Below are 21301 nucleotides of genomic sequence, written 5' to 3'. Positions count from 1 at the left end.
CAGTAGCTTTGTTCATGTTCAGTGTTGTCAGCTGGGCTAGTAGGGCATACAGGGTGTTTCCGTAAGAGCGTGCAAAAGTTTAACAGGACATAGAGGATGCTCCACTGAACAATTTGAGGTACGGAACGTGGGATCGGAGAATCCAGCTTAGGGAGGTAATAGGAATAAAATCACTGTATACTTTTTTATTTACACGAGTTCCAAAAGAAATCCGTTGGAATTCGATTACTCGATAAATAGTACAATTCTCAAGGCTGTCAATTCAACTAAGTACCTGGGTGTTAAAATTACGAACAACTTCAGTTGGAAAGACCACATAGATAATATTGTGGGGAAGGCGAGCCAAAGGGTGCGTTTCATTGGCAGGACACTTAGAAGATGCAACAAATCCACTAAAGAGACAGCTTACACTACACTCGTTCGTCCTCTGTTAGAATATTGCTGCGCGGTGTGGGATCCTTACCAGGTGGGATTGACGGAGGACATCGAAAGGGTGCAAAAAAGGGCAGGTCGTTTTGTATTATCACGTAATAGGGGAGAGAGTGTGGCAGATATGATATGCGTGTTGAGATGGAAGACATTAAAGCAAAGACGTTTTTCGTCGCGGCGAGATCTATTTACGAAATTTCAGTCACCAACTTTCTCTTCCGAATGCGAAAATATTTTGTTGAGCCCAACCTGCATAGGTAGGAATGACCATCAAAATAAAATAAGAGAAATCAGAGCTCGAACAGAAAGGTTTAGGTGTTCGTTTTTCCCGCGCGCTGTTCGGGAGTGGAATGGTAGGGAGATAGTATGATTGTGGTTCGATGAACCCTCTGCCAAGCACTTAAATGTGAACTGCAGAGTAATCATGTAGATGTAGATGTAGTTAACTGCAAATAGCATCACTGACACAATCAAGTAGCATTTGTACTCTATCTTAAAAAATGTGCTGAAACTGACGGTCATCCACCTCAATGCAAGCACGACAAAGGCGAACATGATTGTGGTGCACCCTGAAGAAAATGCATGGTGTGTTTCGAATCACATCAGAGACTTCTACAATTCTGGCAACTAATTCCATCTCCGTATCTACTGTGGTCTCATACGCAGGTGACCTTAGATATCCCCATAGGAAATAATCAAAGGGATTCAGGTCAGGTGACTTCGCAGGCTATGGAGTAGGACCTCCCCATCCAATTCACCGGCCAGGAAATGTAGCACTGAGATGGTTGCGGACATCCACACTGAAGTGTGGCGGAGCACAGTCATGTTATCTCCACATCCTCTCACCAACAGCCAAGGGTACGTTCTCCAACAACTCTGGCACAACTCTTTGCACGAACCTCAAGTACAGGTGGGCATACAGACGGCCAGGTAGAAGAAATGGCGCAATGAGACAGTGCCGTCCCCGATATTCACAGCAAAACGTACTTGATGGTGTGACTCTACTATAGTGTGAGGGTTTTCGTCATCCCACCAGCGGCTATTCCTGCTGCTCGAAGCACCACCACGATCAAATTAGGCCTCGTCTGTAAACATCAGGATTCGAAGGAAATCTGTTCGATCAATCCACTGTCGATGCAACCACTGACGCAATGAAACCCCTTGATACATGATACAAAGTCAGTCACAAGCATTCCGTGGACTCGTTGTGGGTGATATGGGTGTAACTGTTGTTCGTCGAGTACTCGCCACGCGCTGGTATGTACTGCCCCCATTTCACGTGCTACACTGCGAGCAGTCGTAGTGGGGTTCGCTACATCTTCAAAATCGGTACAGCCTTTCAGCAGAAAGAGCGTTGCAACGTACTTCTTAATACTGAAGGTGCACGTCAGTGAGCTCTGAGAAACTGTACCAATTCTACTCCATCGTATTGTGCTGTGTGGTGTCACCGCCAGACACCACACTTTCTAGGTGGTAGTTTTAAATCGGCCGCGGTCCATTAGTACATGTCGGACCCGCGTGTCGCCACTGTGTGATCGCAGACCGAGCGCCACCACAAGGCAGGTCTCGAGATACGGACTAGCACTCGCCCCAGTTGTACGGACGACTTTGCTAGCGACTATACTGACGAAGCCTCGCTCCTTTGCCGAGCAGAAAGTTAGAATAGCCTTAAGCTAAGTCCATGGCTCCGACCTAGCAAGGCGCCATTAGCCTTACATAGCAATTGATACTTATCGTATAAAGCATGTCTCATCAAGAACGATATACAACAAGGATGGATTAAAGTTAAGTTTTCCAAAAGCTACGTACTTTTCTTTATAGCATTCATTACGTATCCTGATTCAGACCTCACGCCATCCTTCGTGTGTTTATAGCGTGCATTGCGGTCCCCTCAAATCACACTGTGTCGGCACTTCTGTCGACACATCATGCTGTACGTCACTAAATAGCAATGAGTAATGAATGGGTCTGTCGATGATTCATATAGCACGTTCTGTCATGTAACAACGTAAATACGATACAACAGAGCCACCTTACGGTTAAGTAAAGTAAACAAAACCTGCATCATGACTTCCTAGTAGTAGGGTCAACTTCGTTGAAGGAGATAAAGAATGCACATGTAAATAAACAGCACAGTACGGGTAAACTTGTACACTTAGCGTTCCAAAAGATTGGAAAAAGGCACAGGTCAAGAAGGGACGTCGAACAGACGTGCAGAACTGTACACCTATATCTCTAACGTCGATCAATTGTTCGAGTATAATGACTTATCTGGAGACCAGAAATCTACTCTGTAGGAATCAGCATAGGTTTCGAAAAAGACGATCGTGTGAAACCCAACTCGCGCTATTCGTCCACGGGACTCAGAGGGCCATAGACACGGGTTCCCAGGTAGATGCCGTATTTCTTGACGTCCACAAGGCGTTCGATACAGTTCCCCACAGTCGTTTAATGAACAAAGTAAGAGCATATGGACTGCCAGATCAATTGTGTGATTGGATTGAAGAGTTCCTAGATAACAGAACGCAGCATGTCATTCTCAATGGAGAGAAGTCTTCCGAAGTAAGAATGACTTCAGGTGTGCCGCAGGGGAGTGTCGTAGGACCGTTGTTGTTTTTCACAATACATATAAATGACCTTGTGGATAACATCGAAAGTTCACTGAGGCTTTTTGCGGATGATGCTGTGGTATATCGAGAGGTTGTAACAATGGAAAACTGTACTGAAATGCAGGAGGATCAGCAACGAATTGACGAATGGTGCAGGGAATGGCAATTGAATCTCAATGTACACAAGTGTAATGCGCTGCGAGTACATAGAAAGAAAGATCCCTTATCATTTAGCTACGAGACTCAGAGGGCCATAGACACGGGTTCCCAGGTAGATGCCGTATTTATTGACTTCCACAAGGCGTTCGATACAGTTCCCCACAGTCGTTTAATGAACAAAGTAAGAGCATATGGACTACCAGATCAATTGTGTGATTGGATTGAAGAGTTCCTAGATAACAGAACGCAGCATGTCATTCTCAATGGAGAGAAGTCTTCCGAAATAAGAGTGACTTCAGGTGTGCCGCAGGGGAGTGTTGTAGGACCGTTGTTGTTCACAATACATATAAATGACCTTGTGGATAACATCGAAAGTTCACTGAGGCTTTTTGCGGATGACGCTGTGGTATATCGAGAGGTTGTAACAATGGAAAACTGTACTGAAATGCAGGAGGATCTGCAACGAATTGACGAATGGTGCAGGGAATGGCAATTGAATCTCAATGTACACAAGTGTAATGTGCTGCGAATACATAGAAAGAAAGATCCCTTATCATTTAGCTACAATATAGCAGGTCGGCAACTGGAAGCACTTAATTGCTTAAATTATCTCGGAGTACGCATTAGGAGTGATTTAAAATGGAATGACTATATAAAATTAATCGTCGGTAAAGCAGATGCCAGACTGAGATTCATTGGAAGAATCCTAAGGAAATGCAGTCCGAAAACTATGGAAGTAGGTTACAGTACAGTTGTTCGCTCACTGTTTGGATGATGCTCACCGGTGTGGGATCCGTACCAGATAGCGTTGATAGAAGAGATACAGAAGATCCAACGAAGAGCAGCGCGCTTCGTTACAGGATCATTCAGTAATCGCGAAAACGTTACGGAGATGAAAGTTCAACTCCAGTGGAAGACTCTGCAAGAGAGACGCTCAGTAGCTCGTTACGGGCTTTTGTTGAAGTTTCGAGTACATACCTTCACCGAGGAGTCAAGCAGTATATTGCTCCCTCCTACGTATATCTCGCGAAGAGAACATGAGAATAAAATCAGAGAGATTAGAGCCCACACAGAGGCATACCGACAACCTTTCTTTCCACGAACAATACGGCACTGGAATAGAAGGGAGAACCGATAGAGGTACTCAAGGTACTCTCCGCCGCACACCGTCGGGTGGCTTGCGGACTATGGATGTACATGTAGATATATATAAGCTGTAGACAAGTTTGCTTCCATATCTCCTTAAGCTGCCTTCTCCGACCCGTGGGCCCCTCCTCAAATTGCTCAATGGGGCATTCTCCATGTCCTCTTACTTTTTGCACGCTCTTACGGAAACACCGTGTATAAGGGGCGAAAATAGCGTCAAATTTTGCGTGGTCACTGTGGAGGACATTGAGATGCTGCGTACTCGTGTGAGACAAGGGTGTCAGTACGAGATAAGAAAAGTGCTTCACTCTGGTTCTCCATTTCATCGGCTGGTGAAATCGAGCAATATACAGATTTGTGGGAAATTCGGGTGTGACAGTGGCTCGATGTTAGACTGTATGGGAATGTGAAGGCAGGCGCTCATGTCATCAACGCTCCGGTCGACCACGCGTCACAACCACAAGAGAGGGTCGCCGTATTCTCCACCAGGCACATCATGACTCCTTAACGACTGCACCAACCATCCAAGAACAAGTAATGACATTTACAAGTACTTTATAACAGAGAACGTTCTGTAACTGAAGGTTTCCTTCGTAGTATTATGACCACTAATGGTCTTTTTAAAGCAGTTCTTAATCGAAAATACGATGGTTGGAACTTAAACAGTCGCAACCAAGTACTGTACCATTCACCATACTCCCCAGAATCAAGTCCTTGCGACTTTGATTTGATTCTGAATATGGAAGAACCACTTCGTGGCATTCGCTTCGGAACTGTTTCAGAGATTCGACAGGGAGCAGACCGCTCCATTCGCGCCAGAACAGGCTCTGCTAACAGTATACTATGCTTTCCACATCGCTGGCAACGGGTTCTACACAACGCTGGTGGCTACTTTGAAGGACAGTAACTGGTGCACACATATTTTTGCATCGGTGGTGGATAAATAGTTGCCACTATTTAATTTCCAACACATGTTTCTCATGTGTTACCAAAATCATACAATGAAGGCTTTCACGACCGGATGGTACTGTTATTGATAATTCTTTCGGGTTATATGGCCGTGGTCCATGGAATTCTTGTATTGCAAACGTTTCGTCCAATACTACGTTGGACATCTTCAGAGGTATGGCTGGTCCTGCTGAGTCTTGCCGACTTGCAAGACTCAGCAGGACCAGCCATACCTCCAAAGATGTCTAACGTAGTATTGGACGAAACGTTAGGAATAGAAGAATTCCATGGACCACGGCCATCTAACCCGGAAGAATTATCAATAACTGTTACCAAAATGTTGAATCTCTGACTCTTTCTGCTTTCTCACTAACCCTGTTTGTCACGTCTCCTAACACATTACTATCGCCGGCCGCTGTGGCCGAGCGGTTCTAGGCGCTTCAGTCCGTAACCGCGCTGCTGCTGCACTCACACAGTTCGAATCCTGTCTCGAGCATGGATACGTGTGCTGTCCTCAGGTTACTTGGGTTTAAGTAGTTCTAAGTCTGGGGGACTTATGACCTTCAATTTACATAGAAGGAACTAGATCACGAATCTCTCAGACGATCGATTGGGAACCTCTCCTGATTCCATAGCATGCGAGCTTTCTCCTTTCTGGCTGCCTACAATACAAAGCTTTAAATGATGGACGCATTTTCAAATATTCGTATGTATTCAAGTACAAATCGAAAACAAACAAGATTTATAACTATGAAGAGAGTAAGTTTCAAAGTTTTTGACGGCGTACCGGGTTTTGATAATCCACATTCACCATTGCAACGTGAAAGATACTCTCTGAAGATCAACGTGTTCTGTGCCGTATCCCATACAAAGGTTTATGGACAATTTTTCTTTGCGGAAAGAACTGTAACGAGAATCACGTACCTGTACATGTTGGAACAATGGCTGTTCCCTCAAGTTTAGGAAGATTCCCAGGACTTCATTTTCCAAGAGAATGGAGCTCCGCCCCATTGGCAGTGTGATGTACGAGGCTTTTTGAATGACTCTCTTTCTCAGTGCTGGATCGGTCGCAGGGGACTTGAGGACCTGGCTCTGTACTTCTGGCCACCGAGATCTCCTGATCTCACACCCTGTGAGTTTCTTACGGGGTTATGTGGAGGAAGCTGTTTACGTCCCGCCTCTACCAACCACTCTGAACGACCTGTGGAACCGGATCACTGCTGCCGTGCACTCAGTAACAGCAGATACGCTTTCGCGTGGGTGGGACGAATTTGGCTACCGCGTCGATGTTTGCAGTGCAGCCAACGGTGGCCACACTGAACATTTATAACATTTATCACATTTCTTATTATTAAATAATTTTTTAAACTAATTAATTACAAATCATTAAATTTATTAAATTAATATCAAAAATTACGAGAAAAGTTGAAACTTCCTCTTTTCATCGGTATAAAGCTAGGACATTTTGGATTAGTACTTGAATAAATACGAAGTTTTGAAATGGGTCCATCATTTAGTATAACCCTGTATAATGTAGACAAACAACTTCATAGCTCTACATATGTAGCACATTAATTCCCCTCTTGAGCACTACTCAACTCCGAATTTCATTTATTTTTCGAACTTCGTATCTTTCCAAATGGAAATAAAGTCTAAACAGTGCCATCCCTACTTGTGCTAAGGCCAGAATTGAACATTTTGTTTTACAATCCTCAAACCAGGTACCTTACAATCAACATTTCATAACTTGTATGTGGTTCACGGCACGTTCCCACAACATGATTCATACGCTCATTCATCCACAGTTATTAAAAACTTTCATGATCCATACATCATACACATGCGAGATTCACCCTCCTACTCACTCTAATAGAACAGTGAATGGAAACAATAATATCAAACAACTAAAAGTAATAATTACTGTTTGAAAACTGAACATATTACTTAATTTTACTGTTTTGAGTAAAATAATGTTTAATTAGCTACTTAGTGACAAATTGTTTAATTTAATTCATCGTCTGAGAAATGCAGAAAACATTTTTTCGTGCGAAATGGTGCCTCTAATGAGATGTTATAAACTCTCTGAAGTTGTTTCAGGTATAGAACTGAAACTTACAGTTAAATAAAATTTTTCTGAAAGGCTAAATAATATTCCCCAGAAATTGGTATACGGGGAATGACTTTACTCACCAGTTGGTGCGCGAATTGAAATGATCTGCAAAACGTACAAACACGTGACTAGGCCTGCAGCATGCGATCATGGGGATGACAGACCACAACTTTCTAATGTGAAAAGGCGTTCTGTAGGGCACTGGACAACGGAGAAGAAATGATGTTTGGTTTTTGGTGTGTGGGGGGGGGGGGGGGGGGCTGAACTGCGCGGTCACCAGCGCCTATACAAATTCCCAATTTTTACACAGTCCAGTCTTTTTTCGTAATTCAGTCTACCCACTGTCATGAATGATGATGATGATGATGATGATGATGATGATGATGATGATGATGACGAAATGATAAGGACAACGCAAACACCCAGTCCCCGCGCAGAGAAAATCTCTAACCTGGCCGGAAATCGAAAGCGGGACCGCGTGATCCAGAGGCAGCAACGCTAGCCAACCGATAAGAAATTAGCATCTTTCTAATTTCCAGGGCATGTCGCTGCGCCACACGCTACTGTCGCTGGTGGACGTGTGTTCCAGTTCATCGAGTTAACCGTGAGCGGCGCGGAAGAAAGAGTACACTTGCTCTAAACGCGTGTGCCACATTCTTGCGAGTGTTGTAACTTAAAATTTTGTTTGTGAATTATGTGTTTCGTGCAACGAATTCGGTGTTGTGATTGAGATGAAAATGAAGTGGATGGGAGAGACACAGTTACGTATACTGAATTTGATGTACGGAACAATGTTTCGTTGGCAATACTTTTATCTACTGAGCCACCAAGCCACGACTCATGACATGCTAGCACACGTCCATTACTGATAATGCCTATCCCCTACTTTCTAAACTACACAGTTCCCTTGACTACCTTGTGCCTCTGGCATTTTGAAAGGAAAGGGCCCTGTTGAAAAACGTTCGTTCTAGCCTGCGGCTTCACCATTTCTCTGCAATATCCTTTCATCGAGGAGTGCCCACACAACATGTTGTACGCCCCTGTGTATGGGCCCTACCTACACGATGACAATTTTTGAACTATATGAAAAAAAACGTAAGTTAGTTACAAACTATGACGTGCACACACTTTATTCAACATGTAGAACCGGCCGATGTGGCCGAGCGGTTCTAGACGCTTCAGTCCGGAAGGGCGCTGCTGCTACGGTCGCAGGTTCGAATCCTGCCTCGGGCATGGATGTGTGTGATCTCCTTAGGTTACTTAGGTTTAAGTAGTTCTATGTCTAGGGGACTGATGATCTCAAATGTTAAGTCCCATAGCACTTAGAACCAACATGTAGACGTCACAACAGATAGTCGGATTTAGGTTATGACAGGATCCATATGCCTGCCATAATTGGTGACGATGTGGTGCTGACGAATTGCGAAATTCTACATGACCCGCTCATGTGTCAGAAATCGATACCCCAATGACCTCCTGAATGAGTGTTTTTAGCTCATCAATGATATTGCGGTTATTGCTGTATACCTTGTCTTTCATATAGCCCCACAAAAAGGAGTCGCATGTGTTCACTTCCGGAGAATAGGACGGCCAATCGAGGCCCATAGCCTCTGGGTACCCCAGAGGAAGAATTATGTCCCCAAAGTGCTCCTCCAGGACATCACTCTCCTACTACGATTGGGTAGAGATCTGTCTTGCGTGAACCACATCTTGTCGAAATCAGGGTCACTTTGGATAATGAGGCTGACATCATCTTCCAAAATGTTCATGTACCGTTCGGTAGTCACTGTGACATCAAGGAATATCACACCTATTATTCCGTGACTGGACATTGCAAACCACACGGTCACCCACTGACGATGAAGAGACATCTCGATCGCGAAATACGGATTCTCTCTCCCAAATGCGACAATTTTGCTTATTGAGGAATCCATCCAAATGAAAGTGGGCTTCGTCGCTGGACTGAATCATACAGCGCATACTGATTCCCAACATGCACCTCGGCCAACCGTGCAGTTTTAACGTCGTAACGCAAACCGTTAAGAAGTTATGACGATTTTATTTGATATACACTCATGCTCATAAATTAAGGATAATTGCAGAATGTGGTGCCACACAACGTGGCACTACACAAAACTGGCGCTAATAGCATAGGCACATATGGAACACACACGACACAGATCTGTAAGTCCACGATATTGGTGATAAGTTGAGAAAACCGTCCCGAAACGCATGTGTTCCAAAACGCCATTGTTTCGTGCGCATGTACCCCGACATCAATATGGGACATGATAAAAATGCACATGTACACAGGCCGCACAACGGTTTGGCATAGTCTGGATCAGGTGGTCGAGCAGCTGCTGGGGTATAGCATCCCATTCTTGCACCAGTGCCTGTCGGAGCTCCTGAAGTATCCTTGGGGTTTGAAGGCGTGCAGTGATACGTCAACAGAGGGCATCCCAGATGTGCTAGATGGGGGTTTAGGTCTGTAGAACAAGCAGGCAACTCCATTCACCTGATATCTTCTGTTTCAAGGTACGCCTCCAGGATGGCAGCTCAGTGGGGTCGTGCGTTATCATCCATCAGGAAGAGGGTGGGACCCACTGCACCCGTGAAAAGGCGGACATACTGGTGCAGAATGACGTCCCGATACACCTGACCTATTACAGTTCCTCTGTCAAAGACATGTAGGGGTATACATGCACCATTCATAATCCCACCCCACACCAAACCACGATCTCGATACAGGTTCCTTTCAAGGACATTAAAGGGTTGGTATCTGGCATCATGCCAGATGAAAACCCGGCGAAAATCACTGTTCAGACTATACCTGGACTCGTCCGTGAACATAACCTGGGACCACTGTTCCAATGACCGTGTTCTTGACACTATGCTTTACGGGGCCTCCTGTGACCAGGGGTCAGTGGAATGCACCTTGCACGTCTCCGGGCGAATAAACCATGTCTGTTTAGTCGTCTGAAGACTAGGTGTCTGGAGATAACTCTTCCATTGGCTGCGGTGGTGTAAACTGTGGGCGTCCCGTACTGTTGCGCCTGGACACGTTTCCTGTGGTGTCACCGCCAGACACCACACTTGCTAGGTGGTAGCTTTAAATCGGCCGCGGTCCATTAGTACATGTCGGACCCGCGTGTCGCCACTGTCAGGGATCGCAGACCGAGCGCCACCACAAGGCAGGTCTCGAGAGACTGACTAGCACTCGCCCCAGTTGTACGGACGACTTTGTTAGCGACTACATGGACGAAGCATTGCTCCTTAGCGGAGCCAATAGTTAGAATAGCCTTCAGCTAAGTCAATGGCTACGACCTAGCAAGGCGCCATAGCAATTGATAGTTATCATATGAATTGTCTCATCAAGAACGCTGTATACAAATGATGGATTAAAGTTAAGTATTCCAGCAGCTACGTACTTTTCTTTATAGCATTCATTACTTCTCCTGTTTCAGACCTCAATCGCCTGCTTGCTTAATGGCCGCCTCCCTTAAAAAATGTGCGTAGTGATGGCAAACTGCTAACACTACACTTCCTGTCTGCTGGAATCGTTTCCATAATCTTGAGATCACACTTGCTGGCACACAGAGGGCCCATGCCACGACCTGCTGTGTTTGACCAGCCTCCAGTCGCCCTAGTACTCTACCCCTCGTAACGGCATCAATATGTGTTCTTTGAGCCATTTTCAACACACGGTCACCATTAGCAAATCTGAAAACGTCTGCACACTTACTCGCTGCACCGTACTCTGACATGCACCAACACACCTCTGCGTATGTGGACTGCTGCCAGCGCCACCGTGCGACGACCGCAGGTCAAAAGTGCCGCATAGTCATACGTGGAAGTGATTTAAACCCGCAAACCGCCCACCAGAGCGTTGTTTCACCACGTATCAGCATTTTCCTTAATTTATGAGCATGAGTGTAGTTCAATGATTATCACCTGGTATGTGGCAGTTGCCTCATGGCTATTCTGCAGGGTGTTTCACAATGCTTTGACGATATTATACACAAGGTACAACGTTCATTCAAGTTAACTTATGAAATGCTACATCGGAAAAATGACGAACATTCGCGGCTGCACAATACTCGGAGCGTTTCACCAAGTGTCTGAACACACCTTTCATAACTGCTGAAGAAATTCTGGAAACTTCATCGTGAATCAGATCTTTTAATCATTTCAAGCTTCTCGGCCTGTCGGAGTACACTGCCCTCCTCAAATATGTGCATAGGTAACAGGTTGGCGTGATTAAATCAGGCGAGCGAGGCGGCCATCCGACACAAGCACGTTTGGATGACAATGCAGATCACACTGTATCACGAGATGAGTGAACGCCGACGAAATAGTCAGAGCTTGGCACGTCTTCGTTACGAACGATGAGGGACTGGCTGTAAACTGTTACGCACACGTTTCGATGTACTTTGGAGTTCGTGCGGATTTCCAAGAGCCGGTTGACTTTCGATTTGACGAACTGGCAGTTTCATGGACGTTTCTTACCCAATTCCATGGTGTTCCACGAGTTGGAATTAGGTATCGCGGCTAACTATTAAAATGCTGAACATTCCATTTGCTATTGCCCGGTCTCCCGGACCGAGAGCTATGTTGCTGATTTGGAACACTATACTCATGCTGTATTGCGTGCACATTCTTATCTTTCACTGTTGTGAAATTATATTGTTGAATGTGGGTTGAAGTCCATTGTCTAGGAGTGCATTTGCCAGAACCACCGGTAACAAGCAGATAAGTACTATTTGGGTCTGCAGGACCATTATACCACTTGTGATGTCTTTTTTGTAGCACAAGAACGATTTCACACGCGTTCAACATGCTGAACTACTTTGTTTATTTCGGAAGAGAGCTGAAATGGATGAGAGAGAAGATCTGTGTAACTATACATCGCTAAATTAAATATATAGTGAAGAATCAAGTGAAGGAGGACTCAGATTCCGAACTATATTGCGAACACGATACAGAAAATCAAGAAAGTGAGGATAAGAGGATACAAACCAAAATATTAATAATTTTTTTTTTTGTAAGGGCAGTCATGCTAAATTGATGAAAGACAGTTCCAATCCCTGTTTCAGGACTAGGTTACTTAATATTTTTCATCGCACATTTCAGGTGTGAGGGGAATTGCGAAGGATAAAAAGACAGAAATTGAAATATGACGGTTGTTTTTCACTGATGAAATAATGGATGAGGTAGTGACATGTACTGACCTAAATATCGTGTCTGCTAATTCTAGATACTCTTCTTCTCAGTCCTTTATTAATGAGACAGAGAAACTGAAGCCTTTATTCGTCTGAAGTATTTGGGTGGAAGTTACAGGGCTTTTAGAGTAAATTTGGAAGCACCGCGGACAGAGAAGGTAGATGATGAAGAATATTCTATTCTAAAATGACTCTAAAGAGGTTCAGGGTTTTGGTATAGTGTCTAGAGTTTGATAATAAATCAACTAGGTCCGACAGAGGAAAAAAGGACGAACTGGCTCCTATACGAAATATCTTTGATTTACTCACCAAAAAGTGCTCTTGGAGAATATGTGACTGTGGATGAAATGCTTGTAAAATTTCGAAGATGACGAAGTTTTCGAATGTACATTCGTTTCAAACCTGGCAACAATGGAATGAAAGTGTTCAGTCTGGGTGCCGCAAGAACAGCTTACACCTCAAATTCGGAAGTTTATAGAGCACAGCAACCAAATGGAGATTTTGTAAGCTGAGTAACCGTGCAGCTGATGTCGTGAAAATTTTGTGTAATCGTATTTCCAAAACACAAGAAACATAACTGGTTTACGAGTTACGAACTGGCCCGTCACTTCTGAAATACTATCAACCAGCTGAAAAAAAAAAATCCAAATCAAGACGTGATTGCTTCTTTAGATATGCAAGTCAATGTCAGGCCTTTTTGTATCCCCGGTCATTAAAAAATTGAAAAGTGAACTGGCTCTGAGAGACCCATCATAGGAAAGATGATACGAAAGAACAGAGTATCAATGCAAGGTGAAGAAAGGCACGTTGCAAGCGCATCTCAAATTCGCTGTAGTGAAAACAGCACTGCACCGCGAACATACAATATTTTTTCGAGCAGTACAACACGATTACTGATCTGTATATGGGATGAAATTTTACACATCGCACTACTATCAGACGGCGCCATTGTCTCTGTATCTTGTTTTTAGTGCGCGTTACTCAAATATGAAATCGCCAAAACATTGTGAAACACCCTGCAGCGCGAATGACAGTGAGGTACGCTAAATCACTGAAAGTCTTCCCCAAGACTGGCAATCAACATATTTTCTTATTTTCACGATATCATCTTGCTTTTAGTTGTTAGTGTAGTATCCTGCCGACTCGTCTGATATATGGTGCCTGGGGAGCTGTTTCCTCGAATCGCTAGATAGCAATTCAAGCAAATCCTATTAATGGAGTTTATTACAGTAAGTTGAATTGACAATACTTAAATTTGCGTGTTCACAAAGGTATATCGCAAGCAAAAGGTGACATGCAAATAATCAGTGTTCTACGGTATATACTAGTTCAATACAAGCCACACAATTCAGTTCACAAGTCACTGCTGTAGCGTTTGTATGAATGCTATTCATCCACTGCGGCCGTGGCTATTTTTTTTTTTTTCCTTTATTGTCATTTCCATTCCTCATCAAGGGCGGGCTGGCATCTGCATAAGCGCTGCTCTTCAACCAAGAGACATAAATAGACAGGAAAACATTTAAAAATGATAAAAGACATAACATGACAGAATATAGAAACAAAACAGGCAGAACAGAAGCAAATTAGATGTACAAAGCTGTGACTGTAAATCAGAGATAAAAATCTAAAAAAGTATGTTACACACAAAAAAACTACACACTAGATTAAAAGGCCTCAGGCAAAGTACAGCTGGAACATAAAAGTCCATAAAACAAGTAAAACAGCCACATGACGGACTGCGTACCAAGGAACTGTCATGGACAATAAAACAGGAGGAGCACATAATTAAAACCCACATCACTAAATGACACTGTAGAACGGCACCGAAACACAACGCTAAGGTAGCACACTGATACCAAATAAAAACCTGTGAGGGGGGGACAAGGGAAATGGGAAGAAGGGTAAGGAGGCGAGGAGGAGGGCAGAGAAAGGGGGATGAGGTGGGGGGGTGCGCCGAAGGAGGGCTGGGAAGGAAAGGGATGAGAGAGGAAAACAGCCAAGGAGGGGGTGCAGGGAATCATGGAGGGATGGAGGAAAATCCGCTCTGGGAGAAGGAGGGGTGAGTAAAAAGGGGGCCCTGCGGAGGGGGGGGGGGCAAGGCCAGGTTAGAGTTGGAAGGAAGGGTAGATGTCACGGCGAAGTTGCCCTGATGAAGGAGATGGAGGGTGTGGAGAGATAGGATAGAGGTGCAATGGGCGAGGGGTGGAGAGGAAGGAGGAAACCAGGGGGATCAAGCCTGCAGACAGTGTAAAGGATATGGAGATGTTGGAGGAACAGGAGATGGGGGAAGGGGATGAGTTCATACAGGAGCCGTGTGGAGGAAGGAAGGCGGATACGGAAAGCAAGGCGGAGCACATGGCGTTTGAGGATTTGGGCCACGGCTAGGTGGCGCAGCGATTATATCCTTTTCGTGTAGATGCCACTCCAGTCGTGGTGTCGTCATAGTCAGCGCACCATTGGGTGACGTCGTCTCACAGCCTTCTCCGCTCTTCCCTGTCCTGCCGACGCTTATCGTTACGCCAGAACAGTTATTGTTTTATTTTACGAATGCAATTTCGGCATTAAGCCATTTTCAATGCAGTCGTGTGCATTATCAGTTGCAATCGTTAAATAAAATACTAACAGGTGAAGGCAAGATGACGTAACTTTAAAAATTTATAGAAGCTTCAGACCCATATTACAGGAATTTGACCACAGTTCTCTTTTTCATATACCACACGACAGTCATTTTCTCAGCGGGACTGCAGAGCAGGCGTACGTTTACATTAAGCTTAGTTTAAAAGGAGACACTGAATAGCGAAACCCGTTTGTCTAAGCTGGCTTTTCAAAACTAGTTTCATAAATGGCAGCATCAATACATCAGTGTACAGCTGGATTTGGATATTTCGTGTGTAGATTCTTGTACCACAGGAAGCAAGGGAGAGGGTGCTATTTTGGGTGGCCTGTATCCTCTTTCTCCAACACAAATGCACGTGTGAATTAACATGGTTCTTTATTTACATGAACAGATAGCTGGTACTTGACCTTAACAGAGTCCATGTGTTGTGGTACAAGCCCATCCATAATATCCTCATGCTGACAATATCGATAATCTTGCTATTACAAACTTGAGCCTCACTGCTCGTCTCGATCTGGCCGCTATGCACTGTTGTAGCCTGAGTGAGTCTTTGTGACAGTGAGTTAGTGAGGGCCTCCAGTCAACGACTGCATAAATGCTTGCTTTTGAGAGGGTGTTGGCGGCGTGTTGCTTGTCGGTGTGCCTCTGACCTCTCTCATGATAGGTGCACTTGCTCCAGCACCTACTATAGGTCTTAGTGCTACGTCTTTGCCGACTGGTGTGTTGGCGACAGCTTACACCAATACAGATTGTGAGTATCGAAGTGTCGCCTTCGCCTCTGAAGTGAAAGCTGTTGCAAAAAAAAAAAATGGCTCTGAGCACTATGGGACGTAACATCCGAGGTTATCAGTCCCCTAGAACTTAGAACTTCTTAAACCTAACTAACCTAAGGACATGACAAACGTCCATGCCCGAGGCAGGATTCGAACCTGCGACCGTAGCGGTCACGCGATTCCAGACTGAAGCGCCTAGAACCGCTCGGCCACACCGGCCGGCAAAGCTGTTGCAGTTGCACGGGTATTTTCGAACTTTAGACTTGTCTGCTTGAAACCAGTAAAAAAGAAAAAGAATAAACGTGTCTGAATTTGTGGCTGCGTAAAGATAGGATGGCAAATCGAGTGGTCAGCGAAGAAATTCAGGTGGATCATTCCATAGGCTACTTCAGTCATCTGAGAATGATGTCAAAGCATTCACCAATCTTACCAGAGATCAAGATGCTAAAGGTATCAAGATACATTAATACGAGAAACGTTAAAACTGGAGAACACATCGCGTTTTTATGGCAAGTGGAAATTTTTATTCCTCGATCCTGTGATCCCCACAAGACATTCCAAAGACCACAACTGTCCGCTCCAGATGGTTGTACTGTCACTTGTTTCAGAAGTTTCTTATCTCCATCTTTCGGACACCAAGCTTTTCGCTTGGTACATATTAAATTTTCTGTTTCCACCGTTAGCTCCAAATTGTGTTCTACATTTGCGCACCTGTGCTTTAAGAGAAGTTGGTCTCTTCAGTTATCATTGGGTTTTCCGTCTTAAACTTACTACAAACAATTAAAGAGTATTTTTCACCAGATGTTTTTTTTATTTATTTATAAAGCATCTTTCGGGGCCAATGACAGTCCAGACCACTTCAACTGGGAATCAAAATTCGTTCCTAGAAATTTTGCATTTGTTGCACAGTCTATAGAGGTGTCATCTACATTTAATTTAACATTGTCATTTTCCCTCTTCAAACTGAAATTAATGGCATTAGTTTTCTTTATGTTCAATGTCACTTTATTGCTTATTGACCGATCGTAAGCTTCCTAAGAGCTTGATTTGCTTTCTTTGCAATGATTTTTGTTTTCTCAGTGACTATAATATTGCTGTCATCAGCGAAGAGAATTTTTTCACCAAGTGTAACACTACAGAGAAAGTCATTGAAGTAAATCAGGAATAGCAATGGTCCTTATATGCTACGTTGCGGAACCCCTATATTGATGTATTTTGGTTCTGATAAGTGTTTTACTAAATGTTTGGATCTATTTGAAGTATGTGTTATCTCTACTCTTTGTACCCTATCTGCTAGGTATGATCGAAACCAGTCATTAGCTACCCCTCTCATTCCTAATGCTTCTAACTTATTTAATAGAATCTTATTTGGCAAGATCCAAAAATATGCCTGTGACACACTCATATTTGTCAAGAGCATCAAGTACAACCTTTTGCTCAGTAGCCACGACATCTTCATTTATTTGATGTTTTACCACAAAGAATTGCTTCAAGTGTAGCACTGTAACAACTGCATTCCTTGTAATAATTCTGATTCTCGCCCGACAACCATTTATGATTAGGATAGCTGCCCAAAATCCAACAACTTATTGTGTTCCCCACTCTGTCACGTTTATAGAAATGGCACTTAACCAAAATACATACAAAATTGATAGTTTTGGCTGCTGAAAGCTGGAACGCAACGATACTAAAAAGTTTTGTCAATGCATGTGCAGTTGCTGTCACGATAATTTCAAAACTCACAATGGAAACTATGGAAAAATAGAAAAAGGCCTTGCCACTGTCTTTGCTTTAAAAAAATCTACAAGTATGTCCATGGTCATCATTCTACCCTGCTGATCAACCACAAACGATTGGTGCCACTACTTCACACTGATGCCAACACCTCTCACAAAACCAACTCACGGCCTTCAATGATGAGCTCTGTTTCTTGCCAGTTATTGATATGAAATTCAGTACCAATCTATGACTCTTCGTGCCAATGCTGACCTACTTTCTTGGTTGCTGGTGGGTCCAGACTCCTCCTTTGATTCCAGTCCAGAAGTCTGTGGCCACTTAGATACTGAAGACGAAGCAGCTCTGACCTCACTACATATCGATGCTAAGCCCGTGGCCCAGCGTTCTGTGGAAGACCCAGTTCTTCACAAACTTCTGCTTTTAGTATGTTGGGGAGGGTCATTGGAACAACAGCAGATGGTTGAGAAAATGGCCACCCTCGATTGGTCATTCCATCTTCTCTTCAATGCCAGGTTCAACACCTGCTTACCAACGTTATTGAGGCATCGTACTGACAAAACACCTGTCACAACCACATGTTTATTCGAAAGGGATAGACAGCAACATTGCTGGCTTGGTGGCCACCTGTATATCTCGTAAAAGGAAACAAGCAGCCCGACTAAGTCGCCATTTTCCCATGGCCGCAGATATCGACACTTTGCAGGCTCTTTTCTCGGCCAACTGCGGTTCACCGTGGTCGATGCTGGATCTGGTTTTCCATAAATCTCCTGGATCTCTTCTACGTCATTTCAGGACGTGATTCAAGCCTTGAACTGTATCTTTGAGGCTGACTGTGTGCCAGAAACAATTGTCACCGCTAATAGCTATGGCCGCAGATATCGACACTGTGGTCATGACTTTGCAGGCTCTTTTCTTGGCCAACTGTGGTTCACCGTGGTCGATGCTGGATCTGGTTTTCCATAAATCTCCTGGATGTCTTCTACGTCATTTCAGGATGTGATTCAAGCCTTGAACTGTATCTTTGAGGCTGACTGTGTGCCAGAAACAATTGTCACCGCTAATAGGTCTCAGTTTACATCCACAGAGTTCACATCCAGTGGAATTGCTCTCGTCCACACAGTGCCTTTCCACCCAGTGTCCGGTGGTCTGGTGGAGAGGCTTGTTCGAACATTTAAGGATCAGCTATCAAAGCTTCACCAGCGTCACCCTCTGGACGATGCACTCTCCACCTTTTTGGGCTCCCATCAACAGGTGGGGACCAGAATGAGATTTTCACTCTGCAGCAGAGTGTGCGCTGATATAAAACTTCCTGGCAGATTAAAACTGTGTGCCGGTCCGAGACTCGATTTCGGGACCTTAAAGTTTGGAAGTTAGGAGACGAGGTACTGGCAGAAGTAAAGCTGTGAGGACGGGGCGTGAGTCGTGCTTGGGTAGCTCAGACGGTAGAGCACTTGCCCGCGAAACCCAAAGGTCCCGAGTTCGAGTATCGGTCCGGCACACAGTTTTAATTTGCCAGGAAGTTTCAGGAGGGGACCAATCCAGGTAACACCCCCTCACATTTAGTGGACAGCCAGTCAAAAACTGAATACTGATCAAGCATGAAAACAGGAACAAGGCATACTGAACTGTGAAAAAGGAAGCAAAATAGAAACAGTGAACGGTACAAGAAGTGCAATACAGAGGGGGTAGGAAAGGAAATGGCGTTGTGACTGGGTGGTCACGGTGTTGGACTGGCAAGCGGGCGAGCCGTGTTGAAACCTCTCTCTCATGACAATTTTTTTTCTTCGCAGTTCGCTTTATTCAGTTTTGTATCTTTGTCGTGGTGTAACGTCCGTTTGTAACAGCGAGGTGTAAAGTAGGGACCTATAATGATTTTGCGCAACTACTCTATTAGCAGCTTTCGAATGGAAAGCGCAAACGTTTGATGACAAGGCGACATGTCAATCGAATCCTCCACTGGAAAATAAGTCTGGTGTGTCGTGCACGGCGTAAGTGACAGTACGTGTGTCATATGTTAGGAATCTCTTATCGATACAGATAATTTGTATGCCTGGTAAGTGACTGATACATGCCTCCTTGCCTGATATAGGTGTTCATATGAATATGAACGTAGTCACTCCCAAGAAAATGACGAGAACATAATAGTTTGTCCCATAAGCTGCAACAAATGAACGCAAGAGTTCCACATACACACAGTTTCTTCGTGTTCTGATAAAACATATGCTTTTAAAATTTTTGGAGTTCCGTTCCGTTTCGGAAGTTTCGACTCTTGAATTCCTTTGTTGTAACGTAATTCACACCCGTTTATTTGATGTTCTCATTTCTGTGAGATGTCTGCGTTGTATCTCGCCTGCTCTCACTATTCATCAGATTTATTTGCGACGGTAACGTATTCTTACCATACGACTCATGTTCTATAACCAGTGTGTAGCATGACAACTGCCAACACTACAGAATGAGAGGTAACATCTCAGTGACCAGACGGACAGTTCACAATGTGGTGCGAAAAAAGAAAACGAACGGACGAGTTTTGAACAAGGCTTGCCCACTCGCCATTCCAACACAATTGCCAGTCGTGCAATTATGCACGACGCCGCTGTTGTCTGAGGCTGCTCCATATTTCACTTTTTGTTCTTGAACCGTTCACTCATTCTGTGTTGCTTTTTTTTCACAGTTCAGTACACCTTCGTTCTGTTTTCATGTTTGATCTGTGTTCAGTTTTTGATAGGCCATCCACTGGGTCATCTTACCACCAAATCTGACGGGATGCGATGGTTGTTTTCCTTGTCAGTACCCCCTGTAAAGTAGACTTCTTGGCTGAAATCAGCCAATATATATATATATATATATATATATATATATATATATATATATATATATATATATATATATAACTAGGGCCTCTCGTCGGGTAGACCGTTCAATGGGTGAAAATCCTTCGATTTGACCCAACTTCGGCGACTTGCGCGTCGATAGGGATGAGATGATGATGATTAAGACAATACCCAGTCCCTGAGCGGAGAAAACGTACTTCCCAGCCGGGAATCGAATCCAGGCCCTTAGGATTGACATTCTGTCACGCTGACCGCTCAGCTACTGGGGACGGACAACTCATACAATGAACGAAGTACAATGGAGAAATCATTACGTTCGCTCCACCCACGCCACACTCGTCGAGCCTGCGTAAGGAGGGCACTCACCTTGAAACGGAGTGGTCCGACCGGTGGCGCCGCGTAGGGGATTCCCTGGAAGCAGCAGTAGGGGAACCCCCACACTGTGCGCCGGCGGCGGCCGAGCAGCTCGCCCTGCGAGATGCGAACTTTCACCATCGCCTGCTCTGCGCCCGCCATGCTTGCTGCAGCGCCTGCCACCGCTACAGAGTCCGCAGTATACGCTACGGCGGACTGACTTGCTCCTACGGGTTACGTAAGTGGCAGATGGCACGTCGGAGGCGGGAGATAATAGCGCCGCTTCATGAGTCATCCGGTGGCGCGTGAATCGCTGTGTGGAGAGCCTAAGCTTAGGGGCCACACGAACGGCCTGGCCCAGTGTGT

The 21301-nt window shown here is 44.5% G+C and overlaps 1 protein-coding gene across 1 annotated transcript in view; it reads right to left on the bottom strand.

Annotated features, from left to right (window-relative positions):
- LOC124550728 (esterase FE4-like) overlaps positions 1–21097 on the bottom strand; it is a 133416-nt gene extending 112319 nt beyond the window's left edge. The window contains exon 1 of the mRNA XM_047125448.1: positions 20948–21097. Coding sequence (XP_046981404.1) covers positions 20948–21097 — 150 coding nt within the window. The remainder of the gene's footprint in view (positions 1–20947) is intronic.
- Between the last annotated feature and the right edge of the window lie 204 nt (positions 21098–21301).

This window comes from Schistocerca americana, chromosome 9, assembly GCF_021461395.2.
Source record: "Schistocerca americana isolate TAMUIC-IGC-003095 chromosome 9, iqSchAmer2.1, whole genome shotgun sequence".
Classification (NCBI taxonomy): domain Eukaryota; kingdom Metazoa; phylum Arthropoda; class Insecta; order Orthoptera; family Acrididae; genus Schistocerca; species Schistocerca americana.
Note: the sequence above shows the minus strand (reverse complement) of the source record. Positions and strands in the feature narration are given on the sequence as shown.